Below are 21560 nucleotides of genomic sequence, written 5' to 3' on the forward strand. Positions count from 1 at the left end.
CTCCGTTACGGAGGGTGACGTCAAAAAGCTTAGGAAGGCCGGATACTTGTCCAAAGACATTGCACACCGGCTTCCCGAGGAGGGCAGCTTGTCCCCACCCCAAGGCCCCATGAGAGGGTAGTATTCCTTCCCCACTTCCTCCGCGGACTGGGTTTTGCACTTCACCCATTCGTCCGGGGGCTCATGTTCTACTACGGCCTGGATTTTCACGATATGGCCACGAACTTCATCCTCAACATCTCGGCGTTTATCGTCATGTGCGAGGCCTTCCTCCGCGTCCGCCCCCATTTCGGCCTCTGGCTCAAGATCTTCAACGTCAAGCCCAAGGTGGTGCGCGGCAACCAGGCGGAGTGCGGAGGCGCCATGGTGGGCAAGATTGCCAACGTCCTGTGGTTCGAGGGCTCCTTCGTAGAGACCCTAAAGGGGTGGCAAGCCAGGTGGTTTTACATCACCGAGCCACGCGATCCGAAATGGATCGCAGCCCCTGAGTTCCGATCTGGACCCCCCACGCGGCTCATGTCCTGGAAAGAGACAGGCCTATCGTGGGGTAATGAGAAAGAGGTGACCGGACTGAAGACATGCATCCAGTCCCTGGTAAACAAGTCAATCAGGCTTGTAAATGTAGTCCAGGTCATGCTCGTTCGCCGAATCCTCCTGTGTCAACAACGGGACTTTACTCTGTGGGAGTTCGACCCGGCACAGCACCGAACCCTTAACAGGCTCTTTGACACGACATATGAAGACGTCTGGAAGGCGCTAATCAAAGGTGCTGAGGCTCCCACATCCGCTTCCGAGGACCACGGATACAGCTCGCAGCGTCACGCTAGCGAGGTAAGCTATTTTCACCTTTTATAGGATGTTCAGCTTTTTTCATAGTTTGACTCTATGCGGGATCTAAACTCCCTTACCTTTGACAGGCTTGGCGGGCGATAGCCGAACCAATTAACTGTCCGGCTCCGCTGCCCGAAGACCCAGCCCTAGCTCTACTAGTGAAGTTGCTGGCTCCGGCGCCTTATGTGGTGCCGGAAAAGAAGGCCAAGAAGAAGAAGACCATTGGGACTCGAAAGAGTACCCGTAACGTGGTGTTGTCGGACTTGTCATCCGACGAGTCTGAGACGTCCTCCTCCCGTAAAAACGAGGAGGAGGAAGAAGAAGGCTCTCCCCTCCCCCAGCGGGGGAAGGAAAGAAAAGGAAGGCCGCCCCAAGGGGGAAGGCCGAGGGGTCCAAGAAGAGGAAAACCCCTCCGCCGGACTACGCCCCCGACGCCGACGAGGACGAAGAGGAGTGGCCGGACAGAGCCAGGTGTCCGGCGAAATCGTAAGTGTTCGGATACCAGAGTAATTCATGATATTCCTTTCGTTGCACAGCTTTCCCTAATGCCGAATATAATCATGCAGCCCGCCCCGGGCCGAACTCAACGAGTCGTCGAGCGGCTCCCTGGATTCTTCGGACGTAAACTCAGTTCCGCCCGCTGTCTCCCCCCGCACTGCGGATGACACCGAAGTGGCGTCACAACGAGCTCCGGGGCAGGAGGAGGTGGTCCTGGAGGAGCCGCAAGGCGACCTCCCGGACTCCAGGAGTAAAGGGGACAAGACCCCCCAGGGCTCCAAGTCCGGCTTTAAGCCGGACACCGTGCCGGAATCTTCAACAATTCCGGACCGCGGCAGGCGAACTCCTTCCAAGAGGAGCAAGCCTTCTGAGCCGGCAGCCTCCGTCCAACCGGAGGTGCCGGACAATCTGCTGGAGGTGCTTGAAGGCGCCTCCATCGACAAGGAGCACCGTACTATTATGAGTATGGTGATCCAGAAGGTTCAGTCCGCCAAGAGCGGGCTGAGTGAAGCTTGCGCTAGCCTCCTAACAGGCTTCGAGGTAAGTAAAAATATGTAAAAATATTACCGCATAGACAGTAGCCCCTGATGCTCTGTTTGGCGTTCGGAAAGAAAAGCCGAATAGAGGATCTATTAAATTTCGCAGGAGTCTAACAATAAAGAGTCAATATGCGTATGCAGGCTTCGCTGCTAGCCACCGCCGCACTGACTGCGGAGGTGGGTGCCTTGAAACAGGGACTCGAGCGGTCCGAGCAAGAGCTCGGCCTTGCCAAGCGGCAGCTCGAGGAGAAAGAAGATAAGAAATACCTTATAAAAAGGTGCCTATAGAGAGGCGTGATTGCAAAAAATAACAGGATTGTACTGCTTATTGTAGGGGCCACGACTGAGGTGGCGACCCTCAAGCAGGCGTTGTCCGAGGCCGAAAAGAAAACGGCCGTGGAGCGCACCGAGCGAGAGAAACTTGGGGCTCAGGTCGGCGAGGTGCAGCAAGAGCTTTAGGCTCTCATGAAAAAACATGAGAGTTTGGAGCTTGAGTCAAAGACCCAAGCGTCCGAGCTCGCGACGGCCCTTGAGACTGCCAAGTCTGCCAAGGCCGGAGCCCAAAAGGCCCTCCGAGAGTTGGAGGATATGAAGAAGATAGCAGCGGGTAAGGCATTCTTTATGCAAAGCAGAAATATAAAAGTAAACTACTTGTTACTTACCCGAATCCGGAGTTCTCCAGGGGCATTCGCAGATCTTCCCCGCAGCGTATCCGATGCCGCCGCATTCTACCGAGCTGAAGAGGGCAGCTCGACGGAGAAGGTGTTCTGGTCTCAGTATGCTGAGGCCGGACACCCTGTGCCCTTGAGCGACCAGCTGAAACAGCTGGTCGAACTCCACAAGGCGGCCGAACAGGCCATGAAGGGCTTCATAGTTCGGCTGTGGCCCAGAGAGGCCCTGCCTGGCAGCTACTTCGGGCTGGTGCGGCGGCTGGTGGAGGCCTGTCCAAGGCTCGAGGTCATCAAGCACTCCGTCTGCATCGAAGGTGCCCGTAGGGCCCTTGCCCGTGTAAAGGTGCACTGGGGTAAGCTGGACGGTGAGAAGCTTGTGAGGGACGGGCCGCCGCCGGGGAAGAAGCATCATAAGCCCGAGAACTACTATAAGGATGTTCTTCCGGGTGCCCGCCTTGTGGCGGATGAATGTACCAAAGATGTAATTTTTGAATGAACTCGCTCGTGTTTATCATGTGCACTGAAAACTTGTTCATATGCGCTAAGCAATGCTTATTGAATTTAAAATATTATTTTCTGTGCGGCCATTTATCGAAAATTGAGAGATGGCCAGTCGTCGGCTTCTGCCCCCATGCCACTAGTGCTGGGGTGTTCGGTGATAAACCTGGGCGCTCTTTTTCCCATGGTAGGGTCCTTCGAGGGAGGCGCTCAGCACGACGAACCAGGCAATCGGACTATAATGCTTGAACACTCTCACTTAGCCATAGAACTTTATAATTTTAAATTTCGGCGAAGCCCCTAGTTCGGAAGACCGAATTCGGGACGCTATCCACGCCTTGGCTGGGGTTATCCGGCTCCTCGCGCGAAGCGGCATAAGCCTTTAGGGACTCGAAAAACCTCTCGAACAGCGACCGGTCTCTCGCCTCATCATGACAGTCAGTTTTAGCTTTCTCCACTGAGGTGCTTAACCCAGCTCAACCGGGGCACAATCGCAGTGGTTCTCCTAGTGCTACCTTAGCCGATATAGCGGAACGTAAGGCACCAAAACATAGGAGCCGGGCAAACCCAACTATTTACCCAAATCATGATTCAGAGCCGATGCATATAGTGCTATAAGTTCGGGGTGCCGCACTTGTGAAAGTGTACGGACTTCTCACACCATATTTAAAGGGTACTGAAGCCCCTGGCGTACTTGTCGTACCATAGTGTACGGGTGCAACATGTCTTTAGTGAACATATATATGAAAAGAGTAATGCAAAAAATAGACAAAAAAGCTAAGCATTGTTTATGGAGAGGCTATTTATCAAAGCCGAACGATACAAATAGTGCGGTAAGCAAAAGATATTGGACTATTTAGTATGTCCTGACCAGGGGCAGGCCGCGGAATTATATTTAAAGCAGGTATACCGCTCGTAACAGAGACCACCTGGGAGTTCCATAATGCGGCATGGCTTGTCTTCCTCCCTGGATCTTGCATCGTTTGTGCGGCAGTCGAATTGCCGAACAGGTCGTCCGAAGTATGGAGTCCTGAAAGTAAGAAAAAATTAAAAAAAGGAATCCGGCAGCCCCTGGTACGTTTTGAGCCGTATTTTGGGCGTGCCGTTATTGTGCCCCTTCCCCTGTGCCCATGGTATTTCAAGGGCGTAGTTATGTACGCGAGGTACTGGTTTCGCTAGGTCGCGAAAGCTGGGGTTGGGGCCGCATTGCTACGCTTGCTCAGAGTGTGCCAGGCGGTCCTGCTGTAGGTTACTCCGGGCGCGCTTGGCAGTGTCTGGCTTTTTAATGGCCGGACTGGAGAATTGCCTAAGAAGGCTACTTTGTACCTCCGCTGCGAGAGCCGCCGTATGCTCCTCCGTACGGAGGGAGCATTCGGTGTTTTCGTTAACCATGATTACTCCTCGAGGGCCTGGCATCTTGAATTTGAGATATGCGTAGTGCGGCACCGCATTGAATTTTGTGAATGTGGTTCGTCCGAGCAGGGCGTGATAGCCACTGCGAAATGGGACTATATCGAAGATTAACTCTTCGCTTTGGAAATTATCCGGGGATCCGAAGACCACGTCAAGTGTTACTGAGCCTGTACAGTTGGCTTCTACACCTAGTATAACGCCTTTAAAGGTCGTTCTTGTGGGTTTGATCCTTGAGGGATCTATGCCTATTTTCCGCACTGTATCCTGATAAAGCAGGTTCAGGCTACTGCCGCCGTCCATGAGGACTCTTGTCAGGTGAAATCCGTCGATGATTGGGTCAAGAACCAATGCGGCGAAGCCGCCATGACGGATGCTAGTGGGATGGTCCCTTCGATCAAAAGTGATCGGGCAGGAGAACCATGGGTTGAACTTTGGGGCGACTAGCTCCATCGCGTATACGTCCCGTAGCGCACGCTTCCGCTCCCGCTTGGGAATGTGGGTTGCGTATATCATGTTCACCGTCCGCACTTGTGGGGGAAAGCCCTTCTGTCCTTTGTTGTTCGGCGGCTTGGGCTCCTCGTCATCGCTATGCAGCCCCTTGTCTCTGTTTTCGGCTCTTAACTTGCCTGCCTGCTTGAACACCCAACAATCCCTGTTAGTGTGATTGGCTGGCTTTTCGGGGGTGCCATGTATCTGGGACAAGCGATCGAGTATTCGGTCCAAACTGGATGGGCCCTGAGTATTCTTTTTGAATGGCTTTTTCCGCTGACAGGATTTATAGCCTTTGAATCCGGCGTTGACTGCCGTGTCTTCATTGTTGTCGCTGTTAACACGGCGTTTTTGCCCATTCCGACGTATCCTGCCACTTTTGTCCTTGGTATCCGAATTACCAGGGTTCTTTGATAAGTTGTTGCTGCGAGCTAGCCAGCTGTCTTCTTCCGCGCAAAAGCGGGTCATGAGTGTCGTGAGGGCTGCCATGGATTTCGGCTTTTCCTGTCCCAGGTGCCGGGCAAGCCACTCATTGCGGATGTTATGTTTGAAGGCTGCTAGGGCCTCTGCGTCCGGACAGTCGACTATCTGGTTTTTCTTTGTTAGGAACCGTGTCCAGAATTGTCTGGCCGATTCTTCTGGCTGCTGAATTATGTGGCTTAAGTCGTCGGCCTCCGGCGGTCGCACGTAAGTGCCCTGGAAGTTGTCGAGGAATGCGGCTTCCAGGTCCTCCCAAGAGCCGGTTGAGTCTGCTGGCAAGCTGTTAAGCCAATGCCTGGCCGGTCCTTTAAGTTTGAGCAGGATGTATTTTATGGCGTGTAGATCATCGCCGCGTGCCATGTGGATATGAAGGAGATAATCCTCGATCCATACCGCCGGGTCTGTTGTGCCGTCGTATGACTCGATGTTTACGGGTTTGAAACCCTCTGGGATTTTATGATCCATTACTTCATTCGTGAAGCATAGCGGGTGTGCGGTGCCTCTGTACTGGGCTATATCACGACGCAGCTCGGAAGAGCTATGTCTGTTGTGTTCGGCCCGGCCGGATTTGTTGTATCCGGAGTGAAGATCATTGTCACATGCCGTAGGGCACCTGCGCGATCCGTAGATCGATCTTGTTTGTCTTGCCTTATCTTCCAGTATGCCTCGCAGGTCGGGCGCATTTTCTCGTGCCTTAGTTGAGCGGCGTCGGGGCATGGCTTGGGTGGATGGCCGAGAGGCCTCTCTGTCTCGGCCGCGAGGTGGCCGGTCTGCCATGTCATGCGCTGGTGATGTCGGTGCTTCCTCCTCTGATCGGGGTAGCGGCCTGCGCTTCGAGTAACTCTTGGAGGGGCGTTCGAGTTCATACTCTTTGGCCGCAAGGACTTCAGTCCATCTGTCAGCTAGCAAATCTTGGGCAACTCTAAGTTGTTGCTGCTTTTTCTTGAGGCTGCTTGTCGTGGCTAAAAACCTGCGTTTAAAACGCTCTTGTTCGGCGGGGTCTGATGGTATGACGAATTCGTCGTCATCGAGGCTTGCCTCGTCTTCGGAGGGAGGCGTATAGTTATCATCCTCGACCTCTCGGTCTGCCGCTCTCTCATGAGGGCTGGCTTCTCCATCTTCCGGTGCCGAATCTTGCTGGGGTGGGTGTTCTTCGGCGCTATCCGGGGTAGTATTATCTCCCATGCCGGAATCACCGTTTTTGCTTTGGCGGGATTTAGAGCGGCGCCGCTGACGCCGGCGCTTTGGCTATTTCTTGGGGGCGTCATCCCCCACTATTCCATCGCCATCTCTGTCTTTTGGAGTATCCACCATGTATATGTCATATGACGAGGTGGCCTTCCAGCGCCCTACAGGTGTTGGTTCCTGTTCGTCTCCTATATCGTCGTCCATGCCGTCGATGTCTTCGGAGCCGAAGTCAAGTATGTCGGTTAGATCGTCGACAGTGGCTACAAAGTGGGTGGTGGGTGGGTTTTGAATTTCCTCACCGTCCGTATCCCACCCTTGCTAACCGTAGTTCGGCCAGGGCTCTCCTGATAAAGAGAGAGACTTAAGAGAATTCAGGATGTCGCCAAAAGGCGAATGCTGAAAGATGTCCGCGGCGGTGAACTCCATTACCGGCGCCCAATCGGATTCGATTGGCAGGGGCGCGGGGGGCTCGGAGTTCGGAGAGGAATCCGGCTCCTCGGAGTTACGGGCCATGCAGAGTGCGGGGCTGGAGTTCGACTCGATCGCCTCTGAGATCGCAGCCCCTGAGGCAGCGTCCAACCGCTGATCCTCGATTGGCGCAGTAGGTTCCAAATCAATGGTCGAAACCGATGTGTGTGCGGCCTCCAAGGCGCTGTTTGGCGGCAGAGCTATATCATGCCCATCGAGACAGTGCGGCACGCTTGGCTGTGGCTCGAATCCGTCGAAGATCAAGTCCCCGCGGATGTCAGCCGTGTAGTTTAGGCTTCCAAACCTGACCTGATGGCCAGGGGCGTAGCTTTCGATCTGCTCAAGGTGGCCAAGGGAATTGGCCCGCAGTGCGAAGCCGCCGAAGACGAAGATCTGTCCGGGGAGAAAAGTCTCACCCTGGACCGCATCGTTGTTGAAGATCGAAGGAGCCATCGGGCCTAAAGGCGACGACATAGAGGAACTCTCAATGAAAGCACCAATGTCGGTGTCAAAACCGGCGGATCTCGGGTAGGGGGTCCCGAACTGTGCGTCTAGGCCGGATGGTAACAGGAGACAGGGAACACTTTGTTTTACCCAGGTTCGGGCCCTCTCGATGGAGGTAATACCCTACTCCTGCTGGATTAATATTGATGATATGGGTAGTACAAGAGTAGATCTACCACGAGATCAAGGAGGCTAAACCCTAGAAGCTAGCCTATGGTATGATTGTTGTGTATGGAGTTGATTCTGTCCTACGGACTACAACCCTCCGGTTTATATAGACACCGGATAGGGTTAGGGTTACACAGGGTCGGTTACAATGGTAGGAGATCTTGAATATCGCATCGCCAAGCTTGCCTTCCACGCCAAGGAAAGTCCCATCCGGACACGGGACGAAGTCTTCAATCTTGTATCTTTATAGTCCTGGAGTCCGGCTGAAGGTATAGTCCGGCTACCCGAACACCCCCTAATCCAGGACTCCCTCACCGGGGATCTCTCCCTTGGCGGCGTGGGCTCGTTGGTGGAAGTCCTTGCCGGGGACCCCTCCCTGGGTGGTGTGGTTAAAGGAGGAGGCATGTTGGGGGTGGCCCTTAACGACTTCTCCTGTTGCCTCTCCTCTCCTGCAAACCCGGCAAGGTTAGCGGTAAAGATACATACCCCGATGCTCGTCAGCGGAAAGTGAATAACAGGCTCACGTTGGGGGCTGAGTCACGGGCTGCGACATGGGCTGGGGTTCGGGCTGATAGTGATGGACTCCGGCGCACCAGAAGTGCCTGCCGGGGGCTCGTCGCCCATCGAGATCTTGGCCCTCTTCGCCATCCTCTACGCCAGCGTTTCCGTGTCTCTGGGGAGACAAGCCAAGACAAGATGCCAAGACAAGATCAAATCAGATAGGATGATCAAAACAGAGACCCAAGAGATGAAGACAGTAGTGGGGCACTTACTCATCTTCTACTTCTGGTTCCTTCGCTCTGCTCAGGCTAAAGGAGGAGAGGTCGAAGTTAGCCTCTGGAATGGAGTCCGGGCTAGGGGGTGGAGACGGAGACCCGGGCCGCTTGGCCGAGGCGGAAGCGGCGGCCGCTGCTTCCCTTGCTTTCGCGGCCATGCGCCTCGTCTGGCGCACAGGTTGCGGCTGGGCCTCTTGCCGCTGCACGGCCTTGCCGGCCGCTCCCTTGACGGGGGCCTCTTCGCTCGAAGAGGCTTGCCAGACTGGCTCGTCGGAGCCAACCCACCGAAGGACGCGTTTCTTCTTCCCCGGGACTGGGGGCTCGTCGTGTGGCTCCTCTTCATCTGCCCTTTCAACCACCTCTTCGGCTGTCTCCTCGGCAGAGGGGCCCCCTAGCGGCGACGCCGCTGTGCTCCTCGGCAAGCTCCTGCCACCCGGCAAAATCCTCCTCTACGCCGGCTTCCTCTTCCCGGAAACCGACGCTGCCGGCCTCCTCGGCAAGGGCTGCCTCTTCCGCCCTACTAGCGATGTACGCCACCTCTTCGTCAGTGGTGTCGTGGATGAGCTGTGGTGTCGTGGATGAGCTGCGGTTCCTCGCAGATGGGCCTCTCCGACAAGTTGTCAAAGAACTCTTGCACCCGCATCGCGTCTGGCTCGACCCAGGTCTGGTCAAGGCCGCGAGCGTTGAACACCGGCATCATGGCGATGATGAAGGTCAGGGCGGAGTTGTTGCACAGGGGGACCATGGCCGCCAGCAACTTGAACGGCTTGGCGGCCTTCTCGGCCTTGCCGGCCTTGCTGGTCTTGTCAGCCTTGAGTTGGAACAGCCTTTGGTAGAGATCTGCGTGCTGCATCACCGTCAGATTGTTATTCAGGCCGGGGCGCAGCCACATGATGTCTGCTGCATTCTGGAACTCCCAAGCCGGCCTCCCTTTGTTCTGCAGAGGGGCGATGCGGCGGCGGAGGAAATCGGCCCCGATCATCTCCAGAGTGAGCCTGGCGGCCTTGAGGCGATGGATTCTGGTGGTTGCGACTGTGAGCTTCCCATCTTAAGGGTCGAGGTCGCCCCAGTTGCCGCGATGGACCACTTGCGCTTGCCGGGGCATACAAAACGGCTGCGGCTCCTTCTCCATGATCCAACACCACCTGTGCCGCCATTCGTCCCACTTCTCCTTGTGGGTCCCATTTGGGTATGTCTCCTTGCACAAGGCCCTCAGGATCCAGGTGACGCAGCCAGACAGGGCCCCTCCTGGCTGGATGCGGGGGACGAAGTAGTGGCGGAAGAGCACCGTGTTGGGGACCACCCCGGCGAAGTTCTCGCAGAGGTGGGCAAAAATGGCCATACACGCCATGTCATTCGGTGTAAAGTCTAAGAGATGGAAGCCGAAGGTGTACATAATGTCTTTGAAGAAATCTAAGAATGGGGGGCAGAGCCTGCAGTAGAGGTAATCGACGAAGAAGGGAAATTTGTTCGGAGGCAACCCGGAAGTAAGTAGGTGTCTTTCTCATCTTTGTGTCATTGAGTCTAGTTGCATTTATGTTGCATTTTCATTTTTTTGAGTGGTTGCTATGAGTTGGTTTCAGAACACTAGTAGAAAACAGGGCTTTGGTCATAGCTCAATATACACATTAGTCCCGGTTGCATTACGAACCGGAACTAATGTGAGCATTAGTCCCGGTTCGAGCGGCTAAAGGCATTAGTCCCGGTTCAAATGAGACCTTTAGTCCCGGTTTGAGACACGAACAGGGACTAAAGGGTGCGATGCCCTTTAATCCCGGTTTGAGACACGAACCGGGACTAAAGGGACTGAAGGGTGCGATGCCCTTTAGTCCCGGTTTGAGACACGAACCGGGACTAAAGGGACTGAAGGGTGCGATGCCCTTTAGTCCCGGTTCGTGTCTCAAACCGGGACTAAAGGGGTTCGGGTCTCAAACTCTACCCCCCTTCCCCCGCGTATCACCATTTCAGTTTTGAAAAAAAACAAAAGAAAATGATAAAAACTTCAAAAAATAAAATCCTTCGAGATGTAGTTATAATACTACATCTACTAGTTAGGAAAATTAAAAAACTTAAATTTGTACATGTTTTGCAAAAAAAATGTTATGAAAAAGTAAAACGGCTATAACTTTTGCATACAGTGTCGGAAAAAATGTATAATATATCAAAATGTTCAGCACAAAAATCCGCATCCGATTTTGACTGCCGTAGGCCGTTTTGCAAATTTTCAGAATCCTCAAATTCTAAAAGGAAAAAAAGCTATGCTCAAATTTCAGTTTTTTTGAATTTTGGTTAAATGTAGTCAAATTATGGTCAAACTACTTATTTAAGAAGTATTAGTGTTACTAAATATTTATTCAAGAATATTAGTGTTATTAAATAATTATTTCAATTTTTTTTTAAATTTTGGTCAAATCTGGTCAAACTGTGGTCAAACTATGCTCAAACAATGGTCAAACTATTTATCAAGAAATATTAGTGTTACTAAATAATTATTGTTTTTTAGAATAATAGTTTCAAACTCAAACAGTGAAACATGTGACTTCATGCTCAAGCTAAACTCCTGAGGGTTAATAGGATTGATATCTTAATATTGTGAGGAAAACAACAAGTGCAGACTTGGAAACGAGGCAGAATAGACCCGAACATTAAGCGTGTTCAGGTTGGAGTAGTGAGAGGATGGGTGACCGGCCGGGAAGTTAGATGATTTGGAATGATGAGGGGTGATTAGAGATTAGAGGTTAAAGTGAGCAATGATGAGGGGTGACTAGAGACTAAATTATAAAATAATTCAGAAATTTGAAAAATCAGGAAAAATAATTTTTTTGTAAAATTTTCTTTAGTCTCAGTTGATCTTACCGACCGGGACTAAAGGTGAAGCTCAAGACAGCTGCCACGTGGAGGGTCTTTAGTCCCGGTTCGTAATAGAACCAGGACTATAGGGGAGGGGCCTTTAATACCGATCCTTTAGTCCTCTGAAACCGAGAGAAATAAGCCTTTTTCTACTAGTGGAATAATTTCCATTGCTACAACGTTCATGGATCCCATGCGTCTATCTCGCTTAGAGGGCTGGGTGGCTGGGTGCCTAGTACGTAGCCGGTGTATTGGTCGTCGGGGCAAAAGGATGCAAGAGAGTATAGAAGGCCCTACGCTGGGTCTAGTCGGACCATCCAACATGGATGGGTACGGTTCAGGGGTTGGCAATAGCGATGGCAGTTAGCAGTGATCTCCGTCTTTGAACTATTTATGCTTTATTATTTCGAGAACCATATGTGGCATGTTTGATATTCATGTTCGAACCATTTCTTAAGTCTACTTTCACTTGATTGTCGGCTTTGTTCTCTTCAAATTTGATTTTGAGCGTTGAATCAAATTGCATAAGTTGTGGTTTTGAAAGTAGTGTCTAGTATGTGTTTCGAAAATAATATTGGTTGCATTATTATACTGATAGTAATTACATGTATTATCCATTTGCATGCTTATTTATGGGAAAATAGAAAAAGAAAATCATATTTACAAAAGAAGTTTACGGGAACTGAGGAAAGTTGATGTAGGACGACTTCGCTTAAATTCTATGGCCATCATGTAAAATCACTTTTACAGGAACTTTTTTTTAGGCAAGCTGTTGGAGTTGCTCTAAGTTCCTCTTGCAGGGTGGACTTTGTATAACTAGGAATAGAATCCAGGTTGCATGCTTGCACATGTTCCTGGCCTTCATTTTACCAGCCGCTGGGCCTTATCCACGCCGATGTTGCCACATGGCAGCAGCTCGCGCGGACACGCATCCCTATGACACGCAGATAGCCCCCGCGCCGGCCCCACGTGTCATCGCCCATCCCCGACGAATATTCGTCGCGCAGCAGGCCACCCCGCCCCGCTCCCGCGACCCCGGACTCCAACTGCGCGCGGTGCAATCCGATTTTTTTTCCAGGCCTCAGTCCCGCCGTTTGCACCACGTCCACTTCGTACACACGGTCCGTGGACCGCACGGGCACAGCGCCATCCCCAGCCGCAGCCAGGGTTTGCGGTCCATGGACGACGTCCACGCCAGTGCACAGCCGTCCCCCCGCGCCTGACGGCCGTCTCCCCGCGCCCCAACCGCTTTGTCCTGACCGACGAGCGGCCCCGTACCAGACCGCTTACCTCACTACCCTACATGCTGACTGACAGACGGGCTCGGTCCTGGTGCATCAGTGCTGGTCCCATTCGTCAGTGACTGCATGGGACGAGGCCGGCGGGTAGGCCGTCGGCGCGCAGGGTTTATCTACCGAACGGCAGAGCACGGGGGCCGATACTTTTACGATATAAAAATCCCCAAATCCCCACACGTCCATCGTTTCCCCCCTCCCCACCCGTCGCCCCCTCCTCGCGTTCCTCGTGCGTGCGCAGAACCCCGAGGCCTCGGCAGCCATGGCCACCGGCGGCGACCACGCGGCGGAGGAGCTCGTGTCCGTCGAGATGCCCGCGCCCGAGGGATGGACCAAGAAGGTACCCACTGCCCGGCTCGGCGTCGCCGCGTCGAGCTGCTTTGCTTTACCCACCGGCTAACACGAGGGTGCTTGTGCTTTGTTCCGTCGCTCCAGTTCGAATTGCGTCGAATTGGGCGGTCTAGAGTCGGAATTCGCGAGTGTCGGGGCCCCGGGCCGCGGGGACGCGGGCGGTGGGGCGCGAATTCGAGCTGGATTCGTCGGTTCCGGGGTCTAGGGTTCTAGCAGATTTAGGGGTCAGATTCTAGGGTTTGGGCGCCTCGGGGTTGGTGAGGCACCACTGCCGCGATTGGACTAGTGCTATGGCTGGCTGGCCAGCGCTCGTGGTGGTATCTCGGTCTTACCGGAGTCTCTCCGGAGCTAGATTGGAGCTGCGCGTCTGTGTGGATGCGCCTGCTGTGAGCTCACCGAAATGGTTGGTGAACAGTGCCGTCCCCTTTCGGGTCCGTTGGTGTTGGGCGTTTAGCGTCCCTGGGGCCTATTGGGCTTGCGCCATGGCCCACGGCTTGGTGGTGGGGGCCGATTCCCAAATCTCGATTCTGTTGGTAACATGTGGTTAAGGGGCAGGGGCTTGGTTTGGCCCTGTGTCCTGGCCTGGCTAGGAAACGGGGAATTGGATTCAGTTGGTCGACTTTGCCTGGGCATGGAACTGGGCTGCACTTTGTGGGATGAGAGTAGCCGCCTGGCTTCAAGTGTCCCCATTTTAATTCCATGTCCATCTGTTTGTACGTTTTAGTTGGATTCAGTTGATTGAGTTTACATGAAGAATTGTGTTGCATTTGCAGTTTTGTACTGCTTCATTTAGTTGGATTCAGTGTCCCCATTTTAACTCGGTAGTTGATTCGATGTGATTTTGGTGAACTTTGTTAGACTGTGTTTTTTATTTTGCTGTATCTAGACATGGCATTTTGTCAGGACAAATTGCTTGAACTGAGTCAGTGCACGCTTTTGCAAGCATGATGTTGGCTCAACAGGCCTCCTGTGGTATGCCATGCTAGTTGGAGTTTCTCCTGTTGGCTGGGAATGCAATGACCAAGTGTTTTGAGTGCTTAGTCCATTGGCTTTTTCATGGCCTTTGTGATTTTCTATGGTTGCACCAGCAAATCTCAACCAGGTACATGTCTTTGTTCATTAGCGGATGTCTTTATGGCGGTTAGATTCCCCAAGCTTCTGGACTGAGCAACTTCTAGCTCATTGGCGGATGTGTTTATGGCGGTTAGACTCCCTAGCCTTTCTACTGGATCATGCTAGCACCCAGGATCTATTAAATAGCTTAGGCGGTGATTTGGTTGTTTCTGTAGCATGTTTTGTTTCTATTATGATAGATAATAACGACAATTGGTATATTTATCCACCGGATAATATGACAATTGGTATAATTTTCTGCCCGGATAATAAGGACATATGTTAAGGTTTTGTGTGGTTCAATGAAAAAAGTTGGTTGTGACTTCAGAATCTTCATAACTCTTTATGTTATCATAATTAATTTGTCTAATAGGGTAAGGAGTTACTTTTTTGATTATAGGTTTGCTTGTACCTACCTTTTCATAATATGATTGGACCGTGTCGTGGATAAGGCATAATCTCTTTGTAGCATAAGGATTGGCCACGTGGTATGGCTTGCAGTCGTTGGATATATCTTATATTGCCAAATTTGTGTTGAAAGGTGATTTTTTTGTTCTAGACTTCTAGCTCTGAAAGAGCCTAGATGGCAAGTATTTTTATTATTGTAATTTATGATTATGATGTTGGTTCCAATCATTTGTAACTTCCTAAGTTAAAGATTCTTGATTTGAGATGGATAAGATGATTTCACATTAGATTCAGGGCCTTCTGTTTGAAATTAAAAAAAACATTCATATATTTCTTTTTAGCATATGTGTGGTGTTTCTGTTTTCACTTTCTTGAGAAGGTTTTGCATTTTATACGTATATAATATGCGACTGCACTCTAAAAATATAGACATTGTGTTAGGAATGTGTGCACTTCAGACTCATTTATGAAATATGTGGTGCTGACTGTACGAGCTGATGCCAATAGTTCTTAGATTGAACTGAAGCATTCTTGCAACTTCAGAAGATAATTCCTTTATGCGTCTCGCCTTTGCTTTGCTATGTCAAACAAGATTGATTAAGTAGCAAACCTTATGATGCGTGAGACATGATTCGTTTTCATAAACTTCTGGAGATAGTCTGTTAATGTACATCATGGAAGTTCAATATCACCTTTGAAACTAGATCCACAGACCAGAGACCAGAAGTAGGTTGAACTTATGTAACTCTACATTGTTAGCTTGCATAGGTGGTAAACCATAGTTCATGTAACCAATTCTGGAAATATACAAAAATAATCCCTAATTGGATAGTTTTTGTATTTTTTCCTTTCCAGTGGTGTTTGTTCAACTGAATTATATTCCTGATATGTTTTTCTTACTGTGCATCTAATCACTTAAGCAGAAGTGTTAGGGATTGTATGCCATTTTTTGGTTGTAATATATAAGTATCTGGTATATGCATTTCTCTTTTTTGGGGGAAGATTTGAGATTGTTAACTTTTACCCTCTTGAATCTTCTATGGTGAATAATGGCATTGATTGCAGTGGTGAATAATCAATTAAAACTTGAGAGAGAAGGGTGAACCTAGAGTTGAGACTCCCCCTTGCTTGTTTTATTGTGTATAAGTGGGAACAGTGCTTGATAATACATCTGACATTATTTAAATTAGGCTAGAGTTGAGATTTTACCTCACTTGGTTTGTTGTGTATTAGTGGGAATATCGTATGGGATAGCAATAATAAACGGCAATGCTTGAATATGAATAGATCTAGCCATGTAACATTAGACATTATTAGGGAGCCTAAAGTCCTAAACACAGGATGGTTGCCTTCACTCATACATTGTTAATCTATCACTAAACTTTAAGCAGTACACAGGTTTGTTCTGTCTGCGCTTTCTAATTTCCAACATGTTTTGTTGGGTGTGAATTTGCTTCCAGTGTTAGAAATATGTATTTTTTAAGCATGTATTTCATACACTTAACGTGTCCATTGCCAATAATCTCTATTCGGTGGCATCAACTAACATCTCCTCTTTCCTACTATTGCAGTTTACTCCCCAGAGCAGGGGAAGATCTGAGATTGTTTTTGTTTCACCAACTGGAGAGGAAATTAAGAACAAGAGGCAGCTGAACAGCTATCTGAAGGCAAACCCTGGAGGCCCCACTTCATCGGAGTTTGACTGGTCAACTGGTAGATGCCTTTCCCCCTTGTTTTCTTTCAATATGTCTCTAGATAACTCTGGCTGTAGAGAGTCCATGGTTGCACAAATCTGATTGGAATCTAAATGCTTTGCAAACAGGTGATACCCCAAGGCGTTCTGCTCGGATTAGCGAGAAAGTGAAGGTATTTGATAGCCCTGAGGGTGAAAAGATACCAAAGCGCAGTAGGAACTCAAGTGGCAGGAAGGGGAAGCAAGAGAAAAAGGAGGATCCCGAAACTGAAGAAGACAAAGAAGCTGAAGCGGGCAAGGAGGCCCCTAGTGAAGATGCTGCAAAGAGCACTGATGTGGAGATGACGGTTGCTGAGGCGATTGATGCTGCAAAGAGCACTGATGTGGAGATGAAGCCTGCCGAGGCGAATGATGCTGCAAAAAGCGCAGATGTGGAGATGAAAGTTGCTGAAGAGGTGAAAGCTGCTCCTAGTGAAGATGCAGGGAAGCCTGAAGACTCCACTCCAGCACCTGCAGAACACAAGGAAGATGTCAAACCAGCTGAGTCTGATGCCGCTCCGGTACCAGCGGCGAAGGACAAGAATGAAGATGTCAAACCTACTGAGTCTGATGCCCCTCCAGCACCAACAGTGGAAGACAAGAAGGAACATGCCAAGCCAGCTGAGGCCGATGCCCCTCCGGCACCAGCGGTTGAAGACAAGGAAGACGCTAAGCCAGCTGAGGCCGATGCCCCTCCGGCACCAGCTGAGGCCGATGCCCCTCCGGCACCAGCGGTTGAAGACAAGGAAGACGCTAAGCCATATGAGGCTGATGCCCCTCCGGCACCAGCAGTTGAAGACAAGGATGATGCTAAGCCAGCTGAGGCTGATGCTGCTTCGGCACCAGCAGTGGAAGACAAGAAGGAAGATGTCAAGCCATCTGAGGCTGATGCCCCTCCTCCGGTGAGTTCGGAGGAGGTGAAGATAGAGGAAGCTCCTCTGGTGAGTTCGGAGGGGGCGAAGACAGAGGAAGTAGCCCCTCCAGCGAGCAAGCCAACTGAGAACTCAGTTGTTGCTCCCAGCGGGCCAGCTATTGCTCCTGCTCCTGCTGCAGTATCCGAAACCAAATCAGATGCTGCCGCAGTAGACAGCCAACCTGGTGCGGCCACCAATGAGTCGCCGTCCGCCGTCAACAATGGGCAGCTGTCGCCTGGCGCCTCGACGGTGAAGTGCACCTGAAGCAGCTGCCCCCTCCTCCGCGCCGCCGTCTCCTAGGATCATTCAACATTCGCATTGTAATCAATCAGCCTCTGGTAAGCATGTTAATTTAGCCAGTCTGACGGTACTGGATGATGAGAACCGGTAAAGTAGGCTCTGCATTTAGTTACATTTTGTATCGCCGGCGTTCGTCACCGTGCCCGGCGCGACATACATGTACCCCACCCCACCCCACCCCACCGTCTGTTTGTCTAACTTGTTAATGTTAGGGACATATATACCGTTGTCTGTTTGTCCGTGTCTGTTTATCATGTACCCGTGTTGTATTGTGTTGTTAGACCTGAAATACCCTCTGTATGTTTGCTGTTTATCTCCAATGAATAATGATGAGGGTTTCTGTGTATCCTCCATGGAACAGTTCGTTCATCAGGCAGTCTGAATTGAATTCTTTCAAGCTGCCAATATTTGATGGTGTATGTATTTTTTTTTGACTGTATAAGGTGTGTATGTAGTTAAGTAGGAGTACATGGTTTGGAGATGTGCCGATTTGATGGTGCATGTAGTTTTTTGACTCTCTCTCTCCGGCTGGCTCGCCCTCATCACCAAAACATGGTGATTTAGAATGCGACCGATTTTCTGGATACCCACGAAAAATATTTGAGTGAAGTATACAGAACTATACATGCACTTTGCTTTACATCTCGAGAGTTTCAGAATAAAGAAGAAGAGATCACGTTTGGCTCGGCGAGGCGGCTGCCGGCGCCGGCGTGGACGGCGGCGTGCGGCAGACGGGGCAGCTGGGGCGAAGGCGCAGCCACTGGTCGACGCACGGCCGGTGGAACGAGTGCGCGCAGTCCGGCAGCACCCGCAGCACGTCCCCCCGGTCGTACTCGCCCAGGCACACCGCACAGCTCGTGGACGACGAGGACGCTTCCCCGCCGCTCGCGTGCACCACCACCTTGGGCAGCGCGCTGATCGCGGCCTCGTCCATCCCCGCCTGCTGCAGCTCGACGTCGCCGGCGGCGGCCGCCGTCTCCTCCGCGCCGGGCGGCATCGGCATCGGCACGGGCGTGGCCTCCCGCGAGCACGTGTGGAGGAAGTAGGCAATGGCGATGATGGCCGCGACGCTGATGGCGGCGAAGGCGATCTCCAGCGCCGCCATTTCACATGCCCCCGCCCCCCGGCCCCGGCGTCCGTCCTCGCCCAGACTCCGGCGAGCGAGATGAGCTGAGCCGAGCCCGAGGCCCGCCGCGCGCGCGCCAAGCAAAGTCAACGGCTGCTAATCAGTCTCCGCATCAGTATGGAAGATTATAAGCTATCTGATCGGATGGGATGTGTTTATCTTTCGAGCAATCATCAGGCGGTGGTGGTGGCGGTGGCGATGTGATCCACTCTGCTCTGGTCAACGCCTGCTTACCATTCGAGGAACTCGGCTTCTCTTCCTCCTCTTTCTTCGACCACGTGGCAGCCCCATCCATCTGCCGCGCTGCCCGATCCGCTGCAACCGCGCGCGCCAACGCCCGTTGCTAGCCTCTCCCCGCCAGCCCCGCGCGTGCTCCTCCCGCTGCAGTGCCCAATCAGCTACAGCCGGGCCTGCCAATGCCCGCTGCAGTGCCCGATTCGCCAATGCCAGCCGTCGTCCGCTCGCTAATCGCTAGCCCGCAACGCCGCATCGCCCGCTCGCTCGCTGCCACCAGTCCGTTTCCCCAAATCCCGCACGCACCCCACCAGCCGCATGCATTGACCGATCTGCTCGCTAGCTGCCACCAGCCCGTTTCGCCCAATCCCGCACGCACCCCGCCAGCCGCATGCGTTGATCGATCCGCTCGCTAGCTGCTGCCATCCTGCAAGCCGCATCGCCCGCCGCTGCCACGCCTTGCTACTACCTGCCTCGCCATGTCATCCGTCACCTCCTCCGCGTCAACCAATTCCAACCTGTTCGCCGACGCCAACCCTTCCGACGTCAACGACATCCGCAACCTCAACATGTTCGAGTGGGTGCCGGTTTGTCTCTCGCAGGCGGACTCCTACTACACGTGGAAGACGTATTTTCCCTCGTGTTCCGGGAGTTCACCTCATCGACCACGTGGACGGCACCGTCGACTCCAGCCTCATCCCGAGTTCCATGACTGGTCCACCATCGACACCATGATCATCTGCTGGTTCTTCCTCACCATCTCGCCGGACCTCTTCCAGACGGTCGTGGCGGATGGTGACGATGCCTGCGCCGTGTGGATCAAGCTGAACGGGCTCTTCACCGACAACCAGCTCCAACATCGAGTTTTTTTGCAGCAAGAGTTTTTTGAGTATCACCAGGACAACACCTCCGTCGACGACTATTGTCGCCGCCTGAAGACTCTCGCTAACGAGCTCCGCGATATTCATGCAAAGATCGATGATGACCTCCTCCTCAGCACGTTCACCGCCGGGCTCAACAAGGACTTCGGCAACGCCGCGGCGAACCTCAGCCTCATCCCCAACCCGTCATTCGCCAAGTTCGTCGCGTACCTCTGCTTGCAGGAGCGGCGGATGAAGCAGGTGACGGCGAGGGCCATCCACACCGCTCTTGCCGCCGGCCGCGCCCCCGCCGCAGTGCCACACTGCGCCGTTCCCGGTGCCACCGCCGTACCCGGCTACCCAGCAGCCGGGGCTGCTCCCGCTGCCCTATGGGCCGCCTGCCCCTCCCACCGAACGGCGCCGCGGGGGCCGTCGCGGCGGTCAGCAACAGCCCCAGGGCGCCGGCCAGCCCCGTCAGCAGCAGCAGCAGTTTTCGGGTGGCCCCTCCATGGGCCTCCGGCTACAACCCGTGGACACTACAAAAAAAAGACACATCCGTGACATTTTGGGCCGAACGGAATTTTTTCTGTCATACATATGACACTTCTATGACGATAATTGTGACAAAACCCGGTATCATCATAGATGTGGTGGGCTCCTACTTCTATGACAAAAAATCATGACAGAAAATGGGCTTTTCGTCCTGGGCGGGCCGGAGATGCAGCTGCATGACATTCTTTGGGCCGTCCATAACGGAAAAAACTATGGTAGAAGTGAGGGGGAGGAAAATTTCGGAGAGTTCCCGGTTACGGTGGGAGGTCGGGGGCCGAGCGACGCACGTTTATCTCGTACACGTACGCGCGTGTGTGCGAGGCGTTGGCTCTAACTGAACCCGAGCGAGGCGTTGGGCTCTAACTGAACCCGAGCGATTGCACTGCAGGCTACGTGTTACTGAATCCGAGCGATCGATCGATGGCTGTTAATTGAACCCGATCGAGCGATTCCTTCGCTACTGCTGCTAACTGAAGCCGATCGATGGGATGAACAATGAGCGTTGCGGGGGGGGGGGGGGGGGGGGTGGTTTGGATGAACAGTGAGCGGTGGTGTTGCCTCTGGATGAACAGGACCCCGTGGTGTGGTGGAGGGCTGGATGAATAGTAGACGGTGGAGGGGTTCCCGTGGAGGGGTGGTTGAACAGGACCCCGTGGTGTGGAGGGCTGGATGAACAGTAGACGATGGAGGGGTGCCCGTGGAGGGGTGGTTGAACAGTAGCCGGTGGAGTAGCGCGCGGTGGAGGCTGGATGAACAGGAGCCCGTGGAGGCTGGAGGAGGTTGACGGTAGCCCGCGGAGGCTGGAGGAGGTCGACGGTGGAGATGAACAGTATCCCGTGGAGTCCCGTTTTGCGGTACGCCACACCCCTCCCGATGAACACGCTTCGACCAGGTGGGTCCCGACTGTCAGACACTTCCTTGCCTGCGAAGATGTAGCTGGTGGGTCCCAGCAGTCAGGGGGGCGAATCGTTTTTTTGCCCGAACGCACTTCCTTGCGTGCGAAGATGTAGCTGGTGGGTCCCAGCAGTCAGGTGGAAATGTTGTTTTCGCAAAATACAGTGGCCTGTCCGGTGGGTCCCAGCTGTCAGGTGGAGGAATCATTATTTTCCGCGTAATAAGGAGGCACTTCCTTGCTGCGGGCGTGGACCTAGCTGTCAGCCTCTCCACGTACAGTCCACGTCCGATGGAAGTCGTTCCTTGACCACGTTGACCACGCTGCGCCGAGAGCACCAGGGCGGTGGACGACGGCGAGGCCTAGGAAGGGGACGACGGGGAGCCGGGGATGACGCGGCAGTGGAAGCC

General features: G+C 52.7%; 2 protein-coding genes across 2 annotated transcripts; one reads left to right on the top strand and one right to left on the bottom strand.

Moving 5' to 3' along the window:
* Nucleotides 1-12840: 12840 nt before the first annotated feature.
* Nucleotides 12841-17832, top strand: LOC125527624 (uncharacterized). Its single transcript, XM_048692136.2, has 3 exons — nt 12841-13008; nt 16112-16253; nt 16363-17832. The coding sequence occupies exons 1-3, from the start codon at nt 12931-12933 to the stop codon at nt 17448-17450; spliced, it is 1308 nt and encodes a 435-aa protein (XP_048548093.2). The 5' UTR covers nt 12841-12930; the 3' UTR covers nt 17451-17832.
* Nucleotides 17833-18085: 253 nt separating this feature from the next.
* LOC147967734 (RING-H2 finger protein ATL39-like) lies at nt 18086-19040 on the bottom strand. The gene is made up of 2 exons (XM_087525364.1): nt 18847-19040; nt 18086-18705 (listed from the first exon to the last, which is right to left on the bottom strand). Exons 1-2 carry the CDS (start codon nt 18901-18903, stop codon nt 18160-18162), a joined length of 603 nt encoding a protein of 200 aa, XP_087381490.1. The 5' UTR covers nt 18904-19040; the 3' UTR covers nt 18086-18159.
* Nucleotides 19041-21560: the final 2520 nt, after the last annotated feature.

Source organism: Triticum urartu, chromosome 5A (genome assembly GCF_056163025.1).
Source record: "Triticum urartu cultivar PI428250 chromosome 5A, HENAU_Tu73, whole genome shotgun sequence".
NCBI lineage: Eukaryota > Viridiplantae > Streptophyta > Magnoliopsida > Poales > Poaceae > Triticum > Triticum urartu.